Genomic DNA, 13101 nt, shown 5'->3' on the forward strand with positions numbered 1-13101 from the left:
TACGAAATTCGGCATTTTTTTATAGCTCACAAAATCTAACAAAAAATTTTCACAAAATTCTTAGGCGTGAAATATCTGTAAACGGGTTTAAAGTCCTCACTAAATGGTCATAAAATATTTTTGTTATAAAAGCATAAAATATAAATAAAATATTTATACAAGAGTCGCAGTCGAGTCAAAAATGCTCGACTCCGTAGGAAAATACGAATGCATGAATGCATTTTCAACATTACCGAGTTGTCTATGTAATAGTTTCCTAAAGCGATTTGATTGTATCATATTTCTTAGAGCTAAGCAGGAAAGTATACTGACCTCATTGAATGGCTTGATTTTTGTGTGCATTATAAAGGGAAATTTGCATAATTCGCAGGAATTCGTTTCGGAAGCAGTCAGCCACTGTTGCAGACAGGCCTGATGTACATACTTTAGACTGCCGGAGCAATAGCATGGTGTTAATAGTGGATTCTGGGGATCACTCTCACAATGGCAAATGCGACAGATGTCACCGCTGCTCTGTGACGCTTGGCTGCTGGCCGAACCAAATCTGTAACGAAATAATGTAGGAGAAGAGAAGAAAAAGGAGACAATTAATAATGGTTCACTTCGTAGACATATTCTTGCACAGACTTATTACTCCCTTAGAAAAAATGGAGGGCTGAGACTGTGTTGAAATGCAAAGTAGATTATTATACGCTCTTAAGTATACCCGTGTCGCGTTGATGGCTTTGGAAAACAAAATAATATAGGGATATGATAAACTAATGTATTTTGCTCCATTCCCTTTCCCCGCCGCAAACTCTATGTTCTCTGTTCAATAACTTGTCGTGTGGCTATTGTAATTTGTATTGTAATTGCGTGTCGAAAACAATGGAATATTGAACTTGACTAGTTGGTGGGTCAAGGTGATTGCGCTTGAAGCAATACCCGTGAGTATTTCAATGATTTTCACATATGACTATAAATGAACGTACATTATATACCATCGACATAAAATAAGTGCTTCCACATTTATTGGAATTCCCAAATGAATTTGGTAGCTGTGTCTGGTAGTTGCCGTCTACCATTTCTTAATAGGAAAATTTTCATCCCTAACGCCACTGCCAGATTTAAATTTATATATATATTAGGGTGATGACTTTTTGACTTTTTTTTTCTCAAAAATAAATTTCCTGTATCATGAATGAATGAGGTTTTGCTTATTTAGGTCATTAATATATTATGGTCATTAATTTATTCCATATAAATATTGCAAAAGGTCATTCACAAAAAAAAAAATTGTCTTCCTTAAATTCAAAACTGACAAATTAGACAATGATCATAGACATCGGGTCTCATCTCTCGTTTTATGTACGATTAAGTCAATGTATGTATCTCATTTTGAATCGAATGTACAGTTATTTAATTTTGAAAATTTACGCATTATTGAAATTAAATTGAAAAAAAAAACATAATTTTTCATTAGTAATCCCATAAGACACGACTTTTGCCTTTCCTTACTGGAAAGGGAGTGGAGCCGATTATATAATACCCTACACCACCCATTCTACGTACTACTTTCAATACATAGAACCTGTGTTGAAATGCAGCAGGCTGTAATTTTGAATACCTATTGAAATATTTTGTAAAAGCGTCATATAAAACATCTCGGGCTCAATTTTTTAAAGATCATACCAAAATTGTGGCTTCTACAGCCTAAAAGGCCATATCGGATGAAAGATATACAGGGGGGCTAAATCTAAATCTGAACCGGATTTTTATAAAATTCTCCACAAGTATTGGGTCGTCGAATAAAACATCTCGACCTAAATTTTGTAAATATAGAGCCAAAATTGTCAAGTTTTGTAAATATTGGACCAATGTTGGGACTACTACAACCTATAAAGGCCATATCGGATGAAAGATATATATGGGAGCTATATCTAAATCTGAACCGATTTTTATGAAATTTTGCACACGTATTGCGAAGTGAAATAAAACATCTCGAACTAAATTTTGTAAAAATAGAACCAAAATTGTAGCGATTACGACCTTCAAAGGTCATATCGGGTGAAAGATATATATGTGAGCTATATCTAAATCTAAATCGATTTCTATGAAATTTTGCACACGTATGGGAACGTCAAATAAAACACCTCACGCCAAGTTTTTGTAAGATTGGACCAAAGTTGTGACAAATATAGCCTACTAGCTGAACCGGGCACGTTCCGCTGCGCCTTCTTTTACTTTATATGGAACAAAATTTTCCTTTGAATATTTATTATTCTTTATTGAGTTCAAAGGTATTTTATTGACTGAAAAAAGTGTTTTTCATATACGAGTACACATAACAACACAACATAACAACGTACATAACAACACAACATAACAACGTAGTAAAGTAGATTTCAGGCTACTTATAAAACAACTTCAACACTTCCCCTTGTTTTATAAGTTAAAATAAATTAATTTTGGTACATAAGGCTTCCAAACGTGTCTTGGACAGTGGTTTAAATTAATTTTGGTACATAAGGCTTCCAAACGTGTCTTGGACAGTGGTTTTGTCATCATATCAGCTAATTGATTTTCTGTCGAAATTTTCGCAACTTCTATTTTGCCTTCAGAAACTTTTTCCCTGATAAAAAAGTGTTTGATAGAAATGTGTTTGGTTCTTCGGTGAAATTCCGGATTTTGTGTCAATCGTAATGCCGCATTATTATCTATATATAATACTGGCGTCTCCTTTAAATTTGAAATTTCATTGTACAACCGCCTAAGCCAAATTAATTCTTTGCAAGCTTCATTTGCAACTATTATTTCGGCTTCTGTAGTTGATGTTGACACTATTCTTTGTCTTTGACTTAACCAAGATATGGCACCACCAGCATAGACAGCCACTACTCCTGACGTAGATCTTCCTGTCTCTATACAGCCTCCAAAGTCTGAATCACTGTAGCACTTCAAGCCATTTTCTTTTTGCTTCTCGTATTTGATGCCATAGCTTAGTGTTCCAGATATGTATCTGAGCACTCTTTTTAATTTGATAATGTCCTCCTGAGTTGGATTTTCCAGATGTCTTGATAAATAGCCAACACTATATGCTAAATCTGGTCTTGTTCCAATCATTAGATACATCAAAGCACCTACAGCTTGTCTATATGGAAAATTCGTTACAATATTTCCTCTTTTGCAATTGTCTTTGGATTTTTCCATAGGTGTAGAAACTGCTTTGCATTCGGAGAAGTTATATTTTTGTAATATGCGCTTTGCATATGCCGGTTGATTTATTTTGATACAATCTTGGGTTCTTTGAATTTCCAAGCCAAGGAAATAACTAGTTTCCTTTGCTGTTATCTTAAATTCTTTCTTCAAATTATCCATAAATTCTCGTAGTTGTTCCCTGTCTGTTGCTGCGACCAAGCCATCATCAACATACAGTGCAAGTATTAACTTATTTCCATTTTGCTCTCTTTTATATAAACAAGGATCAGCTGAACTTGCTTTCATTTTAACTTCATTTTCTAAGTATTTTCCCATTCTTCTGTTCCAACATCTAGGTGCTTGTTTCAGTCCATACAGGCTTCTATTTAGCTTACAAACACGTCCACTACCATCATTAAAGCCCTCAGGTTGATCCATGTAAATAACTTCATCCAGTTCACTATACAAAAATGCTGTTTGTACATCGAACTGCATCATGCAGAGATTTTCGATTGCAACGATACTTAACAGTGATCTTATTGTATTCATTTTTGCTACTGGACTGAAGGTCTGATTATAATCAACGCCTTTTTCTTGTTTAAACCCTTTGATAACTAGTCTTGCTTTGAATTTATCTATACTACCATCAGCATTTAATTTTAGTCGATAAACCCATTTACCTGGCAAAGCTTTTCCACCTGGAGGCAACTCTATCAAATTCCATGTATGGTTTTCCTGTAGTGATTCAATTTCGGATTCCATTGCTTTGATCCATTCATTTTTTTCATGACAATTCAAAGCTTGTTTATAAGTTTCTGGTATTTCAATGCTGCTTTCTACTTCCTGTACCATCATAACAAAATCCTTATACTTTTGATTTTGAATAAGAGACCTTTCTCGCAATCTTTTGTATATCGGCTCTTCATCTTCGGAATCAGTTTCTCTAAAACGTTTCGTCGATACAGTGTTCTCAGGAACCCTTTCGAATTCTTCTGAAGATGATTGATCTTCTTCAGATAATGCTGGTACAACAGGATTATTACTTTCAGCTTGATTCCTTTCTATTTGAAGTATGTCTGAACTATTTTCATTTTCTTCATTTATATCCTCGTCATATTCTGAACCTGGTTCTTTTGTAGGAGGCGCTGGAAGGCTTAATTCATTTGATGAACTGTAATTCAAATCCTTTGACATATCCTTTAAGTTCATATCCTTCTTCTCTATTGATACATCCTTCGATTCGTTTTTGTCATCTATGAAATTTTTCTGACAATTTTGAATTTTTTCATCAAATTTTATGTCTCTTGAAACTTCTACACTTCTCTTTTCTGGTATATAAACCCTGTACCTCTCATCACCGTCGTAACCGATTAGGTACCCTTTCATGGCTTTCTTGTCCATCTTTGATCTTTTTTCTTTTGGAATATGCATATACAGCGGTCAAAAAAATTATTCATCATTAGCAAAATTGATAATAAATTCACTTATTTTGGGTAATTGAAGAAAATTTAAAGTAAACAAATAATGCAGTTTTATGCAATAGTTTACTTTTCGTAATATGTTTTAAAATAAATTCAAAAAATAAATTTAATTAGCGCAAAAAATGCAATTTTATATAATAACACCAAAAACAGAACAAAAAAAGTATTCATCATTGATGTGCTATCATCAAAGTCAAATTCAAATATTATTTGGGAATCCCCCTTTTCTGTTTTATTTAGTAAAGGAGGTTTTGCCCTTGACAGCAAATATTTAATTTCATTGAAAATATAGTTTTTGTCAAAATGGGTCGTAAGCAAAACGAGGTTTCTGATGAGGTAAAAGTTTTGATAATAAAACACCACAGGAATGGTTTAACTCAAAAAACTATCAGTGAAATATTAAATAGACCACGATCTACTATACAATCCATCATCAGAAAGTGGACAGAAACGAAAACTGTTGACAATAAACCAAGATCTGGTCGACCAAAAGCACTTTCAGTTGGAGATGTGCGTTGGCTAGTGCGGCAAGTTCAGAAAACTCCGAAGACAAATGCGACCATTCTTCGTAAAAACACTATGGAATATTTAGAGAAGGAAGTTACTACACAAACAATTCGAAATACACTCAAAAGGCATAGTTACAGAGGAAGAACTGCACGTAAGAAGCCCTTTATAAATAAAATAAACCGAGTGAAAAGGCTAAACTTCGCAAAAATGTATGTAAAACAGCCCGAATCATTTTGGAAAACAGTCATTTTTGCAGACGAGAGCAAGTTTAATCTTTTTGGGTGCGATGGAAAGGTCATAGTGTACAGAAAACCAAATACAGAGCTTGAAGAACGAAACACAGTTGCTACTGTAAAACATGGTGGAGGTGGTTTAATGGTTTGGGGGTGTATGGCGGCTTCAGGAGCGGGAAATCTTGAAATTATTAATGGAGTAATGGATCATAAGTATTACATTGACATTTTAAAGAGGAATTTAAAAGATAGTGCTGTAAAACTTGGGCTTGGTAATAACTTTCAATATTATCAAGATAATGACCCCAAACATTCTGCTTTAAATACCAAGATGTGGATGCTGTATAACTGCCCCAAAGTCATTAAAACTCCTCCTCAAAGTCCCGACTTGAACCCAATTGAACATCTTTGGGAACATCTCGAACGCAAATTGAGAACGCGCAATTTTTCGAGCAAGAGTCAAATGCAACAGGTGATAATGGAGGAATGGACTAATATAGACCAAAATATAACCGCTAAATTAGTCCAATCGATGTCAAACCGTTTAAAACCGTCAATAAGACGCGGTGGTCGAATAACAAAGTATTAATTTTTTTAAATTATGTTATTTATTTTTTTGTTTTTTTGCAATGATGAATACTTTTTTTGTTTAATTTTTTGTGTTCAGCTGTAAAATGGCCCTTTTTTTTCCAATAAATACTATTTTTTTCTTTAAAAACAATGAAATTGTGTACATATATATCACACAAGCACTACTGCATCATTAGTTTAATATGTTTTTATTCCAATTGTCTTTTGTAGACTTATTAAAAAAAAAACATTGAATGATGAATACTTTTTTTGACCGCTGTAGCATTTCGAACCAATTATGCGCAAATGGTTTATTCTGGGTTTCTTTTCAAACCAAACTTCATGAGGACTCATGCTGGATATGGAAGATTTCGATGTCCTATTCAAAACGTATATTGCAGTTTTTATTAGTTCTGCCCACATCGATTCTGGAAAATTTGCTTCTGAGTTTGCATATTTGAACGTTCTTGCCATTTCAACTATTGTACTGTTGTCACGTTCGCATCGACCATTTTGCTCCGGGGTATAGGGTGCAGTTAATTTGTGAGTTATACCAAAACTTTTTAAAATTCCGTTTACGTATTTATTGTTGAATTCCTTCCCATTGTCGCTAAGAAAAGTTTTCACTGAATGACCTTGTGCTTTAGCGTGGGCTAGCATTTCCTTGAGTGTAATAGCCACGTCGGATTTTTCTTTAGCTATGTATCCATACCTGTATTTTGAAAAATCATCTTTATATAATATGAGATACTTGTACCCTTGAAAAGATTTTTGGAAGGGACCGCAAATATCGGCTGAAATAAGTTCTCCACACGATGTTGCTGTTTCTCTATTTCCAAACGGTATTCTTGTAGATTTTCCATAAGCACATGGCTCACAAATTTCTCGTTTCATCTTAACTTGTATGCCAAATTCATGTTCCAACTTTTCTTTTATATGACGTATATCTTGATGTCCCCATCTTTCATGATAAAGTTGAAGCATAGAATTATCTGAAACTGCCATGCATATATTTTGTTAAACTTTTGGAATTATTGGTCGTATTGATGCTTTATAAAGGCTTCCATTCCTTGAACGACTTCCATGCAGTACCACTTGGTTATTCACTGACAACCAACACTCCTTCACTGTTGAATTAAAACTGCTTTTTGGATTTCTATCTTGTGCTGCAAGTACCGAAAACAAATTTCTTGAAATATCTGGTACATATCAATCATCCTCGAGTTTCATTTTTAATTTCATGCCTTTGACAAATGAAATTATTTCGATAGTTCGTTTACCATAAGCCTTTATTGATTCCTTTCCAGCTGCTTTTATAATATGGGGCTCATTGAAATTGTTGAAGTCTGAAAACATCTCATATGAATTTGTTACGTGTTTCGTAGCTCCATTGTCAATCCACCAAATTTCACTGGAATTAAATGTGCAATCTGTATCCCTTTCAATATTTAATGCAACATTAATATTTGTAGACGGCGACGACGCTAACGACTTCTTTGATGGTTTACCATCTTCAATCCATTTTCTGCATTCTTTTAGCCTTCCTTCTTTGAGGAATGTTTAACATTTTTTTGCTTTACATTTTTCTTTGCTTTTACCATTAAAGCTTCTTGATTGTTACCTGAATCTTCGAAATCTTTCCTAAAATTTCTTTCATAGAGACAAATTTGTAAAATTAGCTCATCTATGGATTTGTCTATATCTCTTGTCATCATCATCCAGCTAGAGCGGAACATTTCATAAGACGGTGGAAGAATATGAAGGATTTTGCATACCAAGAGCATATCTGGCAATATATTTTCTCCTTTAGATCTCAATCCAGCATTTAATTCATCCCATAAACCTCTTAGTTTCGCAATATGTGTCGAAGCATCTTGATTATCTTGCCATCCAAAAGAAAACATGTCTGAACATATTTTAAACAATTGGTCTTTTGATGTAGCTTCATAAATGTTCTTTAACGCATTCCATGCTTCGTAGGCATTCTCTTTATCCATAATCTTCTGATATACTTCATCCGTGACCGTGTTGGTAATTATGCTCTTCGCATAACAATTTGCTTTACGGAAAAATTGCTCTATTTTCTTGTGTTCTTTAATTTGAGACTCGGTAGCTCCATCTTGCAAAGGAAGTGGTGCTTCAACTTTCTTGTCTATAACATCTAAAGCGCCTTCATAGAAGTCTAGAATATCCCTTACTTTCCTTTTCCATATAGGCCAATCCGCAGGACCTGATAGCGGCTTCAAATTCTTGGTGAATTCCATATCTTTCTTTCTTGAAAAAAAAAATCCAGAATTTTTCTTTTCTTGTGAAAAATATTTTTTTTTTTTTTACGAGACTGGGCTCATAACCTATTGAGTTCAAAGGTATTTTATTGACTGAAAAAAGTGTTTTTCATATACGAGTACACATAACAACACAACATAACAACGTACATAACAACACAACATAACAACGTAGTAAAGTAGATTTCAGGCTACTTATAAAACAACTTCAACATTCTTTTTAGTGAAATAACATGCTACGAAAATAGTATGACTGACTGATTGTATATCAAAATAAATGCCCCTATAATCTTTATTGGACTACGAATTCGCTCGGAGGTTTTAATGTCATTTAAGTTAGGATGGGAGCTATATCTGAATCTGAATCGATTTTTATAAATTTTGCACACGTATTGCGATGTCAAGTAAACACCTCATACAAAATTTGGAAAGATCGGATAAAAATTGTGACGACTACGGCGTTTAATCCGGCCATATCGGATGAAAGAGCTTTATCTAAACCTGAACCGTTTTTTTTTTATGAAAATCAGATAACAAATGCGACCTGTACTGTACCATGATTGCAAAAATACATGGACAGACAAACGGACATAGCTAAATCATAGCAGGAGGGGATTCAAAGCCTGTCGGTATACTTATCGATGGAAACACTACTGTGAACGTAGACAAGGAAGTAATCACAGTGGTGATGTTGGTCATAAAAATATTGGCGAAAAAGTTGCTGAGTTACATCAAAAGACAAGGAAATATTTACTCCAATTAGCATAGCAGCTTCGGCTACGGTAAAAGGACCTTTCTTTTGTTGTAAAATCACTTTGATTGCAAAAGTGTTTCGTTAGCCGTAAATGATTATTCGTTTGCCGGACCAATATTTATTCTCTTGTGTCTATACTACCAGAGAGAATGAGTGAGTTTTTTTAGGCACATAGACCAGTGATGGCCAAAAACACTCACAATATTGCACACTACTGTATACGTACACAAGGAAGTAATCTCAAGCAAGGCCATGGGTTTGTACATAATTGCAATTGTCACTGGTATAGACACATTGCCACAAATAGCATTTATTTTTATTTGTTTTGACTTATGCAAAAAGTCGTGTGCGGAAAATCATTGGAGCAACAGACACCTGGCTTCTAGGTACAAGAAAACACAAGAATTTCTAATAGCAACTCACATAAGTAATTTTTGTTTTTTTTATAGCATAACGAATACAGCAGTTCATAATACAAAACCATAATGGAATTGTCCAAAATGGGAAAACCTTTAATACAATTGTGCATCAAATTTTGTAGTGAAAAAGCTATCTGAGATCTGCATATAATTGGTAAAAATTTGAGTTTGAATTATGTTTCAACATTTAATTGATCTTGGTACCTTTTCAATATACACATTCTATTAAATAAAATTAATTCATAAGTAAAGAAAAACTAGTTAAAATTCCGAATAACATGTTCTATATATCAAGAATGAAAGATATTGTCAGGCAAAAAACTGTATGTTTGTCACAAATTCTTTCAAGAATTTATCGTAAAAACATGTACTTCTTCGTAAACATGTTTACTTGGCGAAAATTTCCTTTTTGTGAAATAAATCCTTTTTTGCGTGTAATAACTATTTGGGTAACCCTCTCATGTAAGTACTCTTCAACTTTGGGAAAGGCTTGCAACTGACTTTTTTAGCGAACCTGGGGGAATATTAGCCAAAATTCTTCTACATGTTGGAATAACTCATGCGAATTTAAACTTCTTCTCCGCCCTAAAGCCTTCGAGAGTTTTAATGTGTTTGATTACGGTGATCTGAGAGGATCAGACCAATAAATCAATGTGTTTTATTAGAAAAATCCAGGGTTTAACGCCCCTGGAGGCACGTTTTGAAGCATGATCGTCTATAATAACGAACGAAATTGGCATGTTGTGAACCACAAATGCTTTCATTGCTTCTCCATATACTCAAAAAAATAATTCGTGTCACATAAAGGAAATTTTCGCCAAGTAAACTACTTTTGTGAAAAACATTAGACTTTGTTAACGATAAAAGTACAAGTTTTTTTGCGCGAAATTCTTGCAAGAATTTGTGACATGTGTAAAACATTTTTTTACCAATTTTAAACAGATCTCAGTTGGTAATTTCAACTCTTTCAGAGTTTATTTGGGTTTATTTCGATGTAATGATACACAATTATACTAAAAGTCTTCCATTTTGGCACAACACTATTATAGTTTTGTATTATGATTTGCTGTAAGGGATGGATATTTCTTTATTGATTAAATATTACCATACAATGTACTATGTGCCTTAGAAATTCTTGATATGTTTTCTTGTACACAGCAGTTTGTAACGATTTTTGTCATTGGACGTATCGGCATTTTTGTTCCTAAGGCCTTACTTTAAAAATTATATTTTTCCGAGTTTACTGACTACTCTTTGGTCAGTCAAAAAAAAAAAAAGAAAAAAATGTTGTGAGTGAATATGTGCCCATACCAGTGACGAGCTCACAATTGCAAATTTGTTAAGCCCATGGGCTTGATTGGGATTATTTTCTTGTTTACCTACACAGTAAAGGTCAATAGTGTAAGTTGGTTTGCCCATTACTGCTCTACACGTCGATATACTCACTCTTTTTCTCTACTAGGAGAGATACAAGAGAATAATTATTGGTCCGGTAAACGAATAATCATTTGAGGTTATCGAAACACTTTTGCTATAAAAGAATTTTTGGTTATACAACAAAAGAATGGTTATTTAACCGTAGGCGAAGCTATTAAAGGGATTACAACAAACAAAGTTAGTTACTTTCAATAATGCTACGTTTGATATGTTGAAGCGAAACATTACAAGGCTTCAATAAAAGAAAAACTTCGTAATGAATATATTTTGTTTGTCTTAAAAATATCCCAAACGTTTTATTTTTTACTTTGAGTATTCTTACGTTTAGAAACCACAAATACCATGAAATAGGACCCTAAAACCATTATTTTACCTCCATCAGGATTTAAAGCCTTTAAAGTATACTGCAGGGTGTAAGGGGACGAAACGTCAACCTCCGCCTTGCCGCGGCACACCCTGTTTCTATAGAGGAGGTCCTGGCGACCGAACACACGGCGGAATAACTGTGCAGAACATCCTACTATAATAGGTAAAGATAGGCAACCAAAATGATGGCCTAGAACATGTTATGGGACGACAAGGAATGGGAGCAAAGAACAACAATAGTAAACTTCTAATTGAAACATGCTCAAATCACTATCTGAGGATAGATGGATCAATGTTTATTCACAAAGACCAATATAAAATAACATGGACGGCTCCAAACCCAGTCCTTCGCGAGCAATATTTTCATCCTAAATCGCATTGTCGGTCCCCTCAATCAACTTTCAAAGAAATAACAGGCTGGATTTAGAGCAAATCAATCGTGTATCGATAACATTAATACAATGGAAAGTATAGAGGAACAAAGCATCGAGTACAACAGCACCTTGTACGCAGTTTACATAGACTCAATTAAAAGGGAATGCATTTGGAGTGTTTTGGAAAATATAATATTCATATATATAATAATAAATATAATAATATATATATAATAATATATATAATATAATATATAATAATTTGGAAAATATAATATAATTTTTAATAGCTACAACTACGACGGCGCCAAATGCTGAGTTCTGCACAACGGCAAAATCAGTGAACCGTTTAATTCTACCTCCGGTGTCCGACAAGGATGTCTGCTATCGCCGCTTCTATTCATCACTGTATTGGACCGCTAGCTAGAAATTTTTGACAAACGAGGAATCACCTGGCGCCTTAACGATTGTCTAGAGAACCTTGAATACGCCGACAATATTGTCCTACTCTCGCAAACCTATCAGCATATGAAATCGAAGCTAAATGACTTAGAGAATGAGTATCAGAAAATAGGTTTCAAAATCAACATCAATAAAACGGAATCGCTGCGTATTAAATCAAAAAATGACACGGCTATCATCATTAATGGGCAAAATATAACAAACTTCGCACAGTGGAATGGGAAGAAAAATAAGTGGAAATAAGTCTGCCATTTTAGAACGGATAGAGATATATGCAAGAAATTTTACATGGTCATAGCTGAGGTGTTATCCTGTTTATATATCTATACCAAATTGCCAAAGCCGTTTGAAATGGTAAACCTAGACCGGTAGGACATTCGAGGTGGATAACAAAAGCTATCAGATTGCTCCGTTTGTATATTGCGACAGAAAACCCATCACAAAATTTAAAAATTTTGGCAAGGTACATCATGAAAGGGTATGTTCCCATGTATTTCAACGTCAAATACTACAATTCGGTTGCATATGGTAGTGCTCTGCTTGGAAAATTCATCCAGTGGACACAATATTTACCAGACAACTTACGTAACATGGTAAATCCCGTAATACAGAATAATTCCCATTTCGTACACAGTGAAAATATATTGTTGAGCATGTTATTCGATGGTTGATGATCCGTAAATTGGCACTAAAAAAAATTGTATATTCGCGACAATGTATGCCATTTAACAGAGCTTCGCAATGTGTAAAACCAAATTGTACAGATTACGTTCACATGATCGATTTAGAGGACAAAGCATTGTTATTTGCACCGCCATTTACCAGGAAAAATCTATATGAGCATTCATAACAATACCTCGAATTATAGATCATGAGGGTCTACCATTTCCAGACCCACTAATACCTTGTCATATTCAAGGTACGGAGTGTCATGTCCAGCTACTTGCTAGCCTTGCTAAGCGCTCAATCGACAAAAATCGTGAAGGTATAATGGCATCTGTATCCGAAGACCGGAAAAAAGCGCCTCGTATGG

General features: G+C 34.3%; 1 protein-coding gene across 7 annotated transcripts in view; it reads right to left on the reverse strand.

Annotated features, from left to right (window-relative positions):
• LOC106092575 (uncharacterized) overlaps nucleotides 1-13101 on the reverse strand; it is a 133879-nt gene that overhangs the window by 28703 nt on the left and 92075 nt on the right. For all 7 annotated transcript variants that reach the window (XM_013259459.2, XM_013259463.2, XM_013259462.2 and 4 more), the window contains one exon: nucleotides 313-544. In XM_013259459.2, the coding sequence (XP_013114913.1) occupies nucleotides 313-544 (232 nt within the window). The remainder of the gene's footprint in view (nucleotides 1-312; nucleotides 545-13101) is intronic.

This window comes from Stomoxys calcitrans, chromosome 1 (assembly GCF_963082655.1).
Source record: "Stomoxys calcitrans chromosome 1, idStoCalc2.1, whole genome shotgun sequence".
NCBI classification, from domain to species: domain Eukaryota; kingdom Metazoa; phylum Arthropoda; class Insecta; order Diptera; family Muscidae; genus Stomoxys; species Stomoxys calcitrans.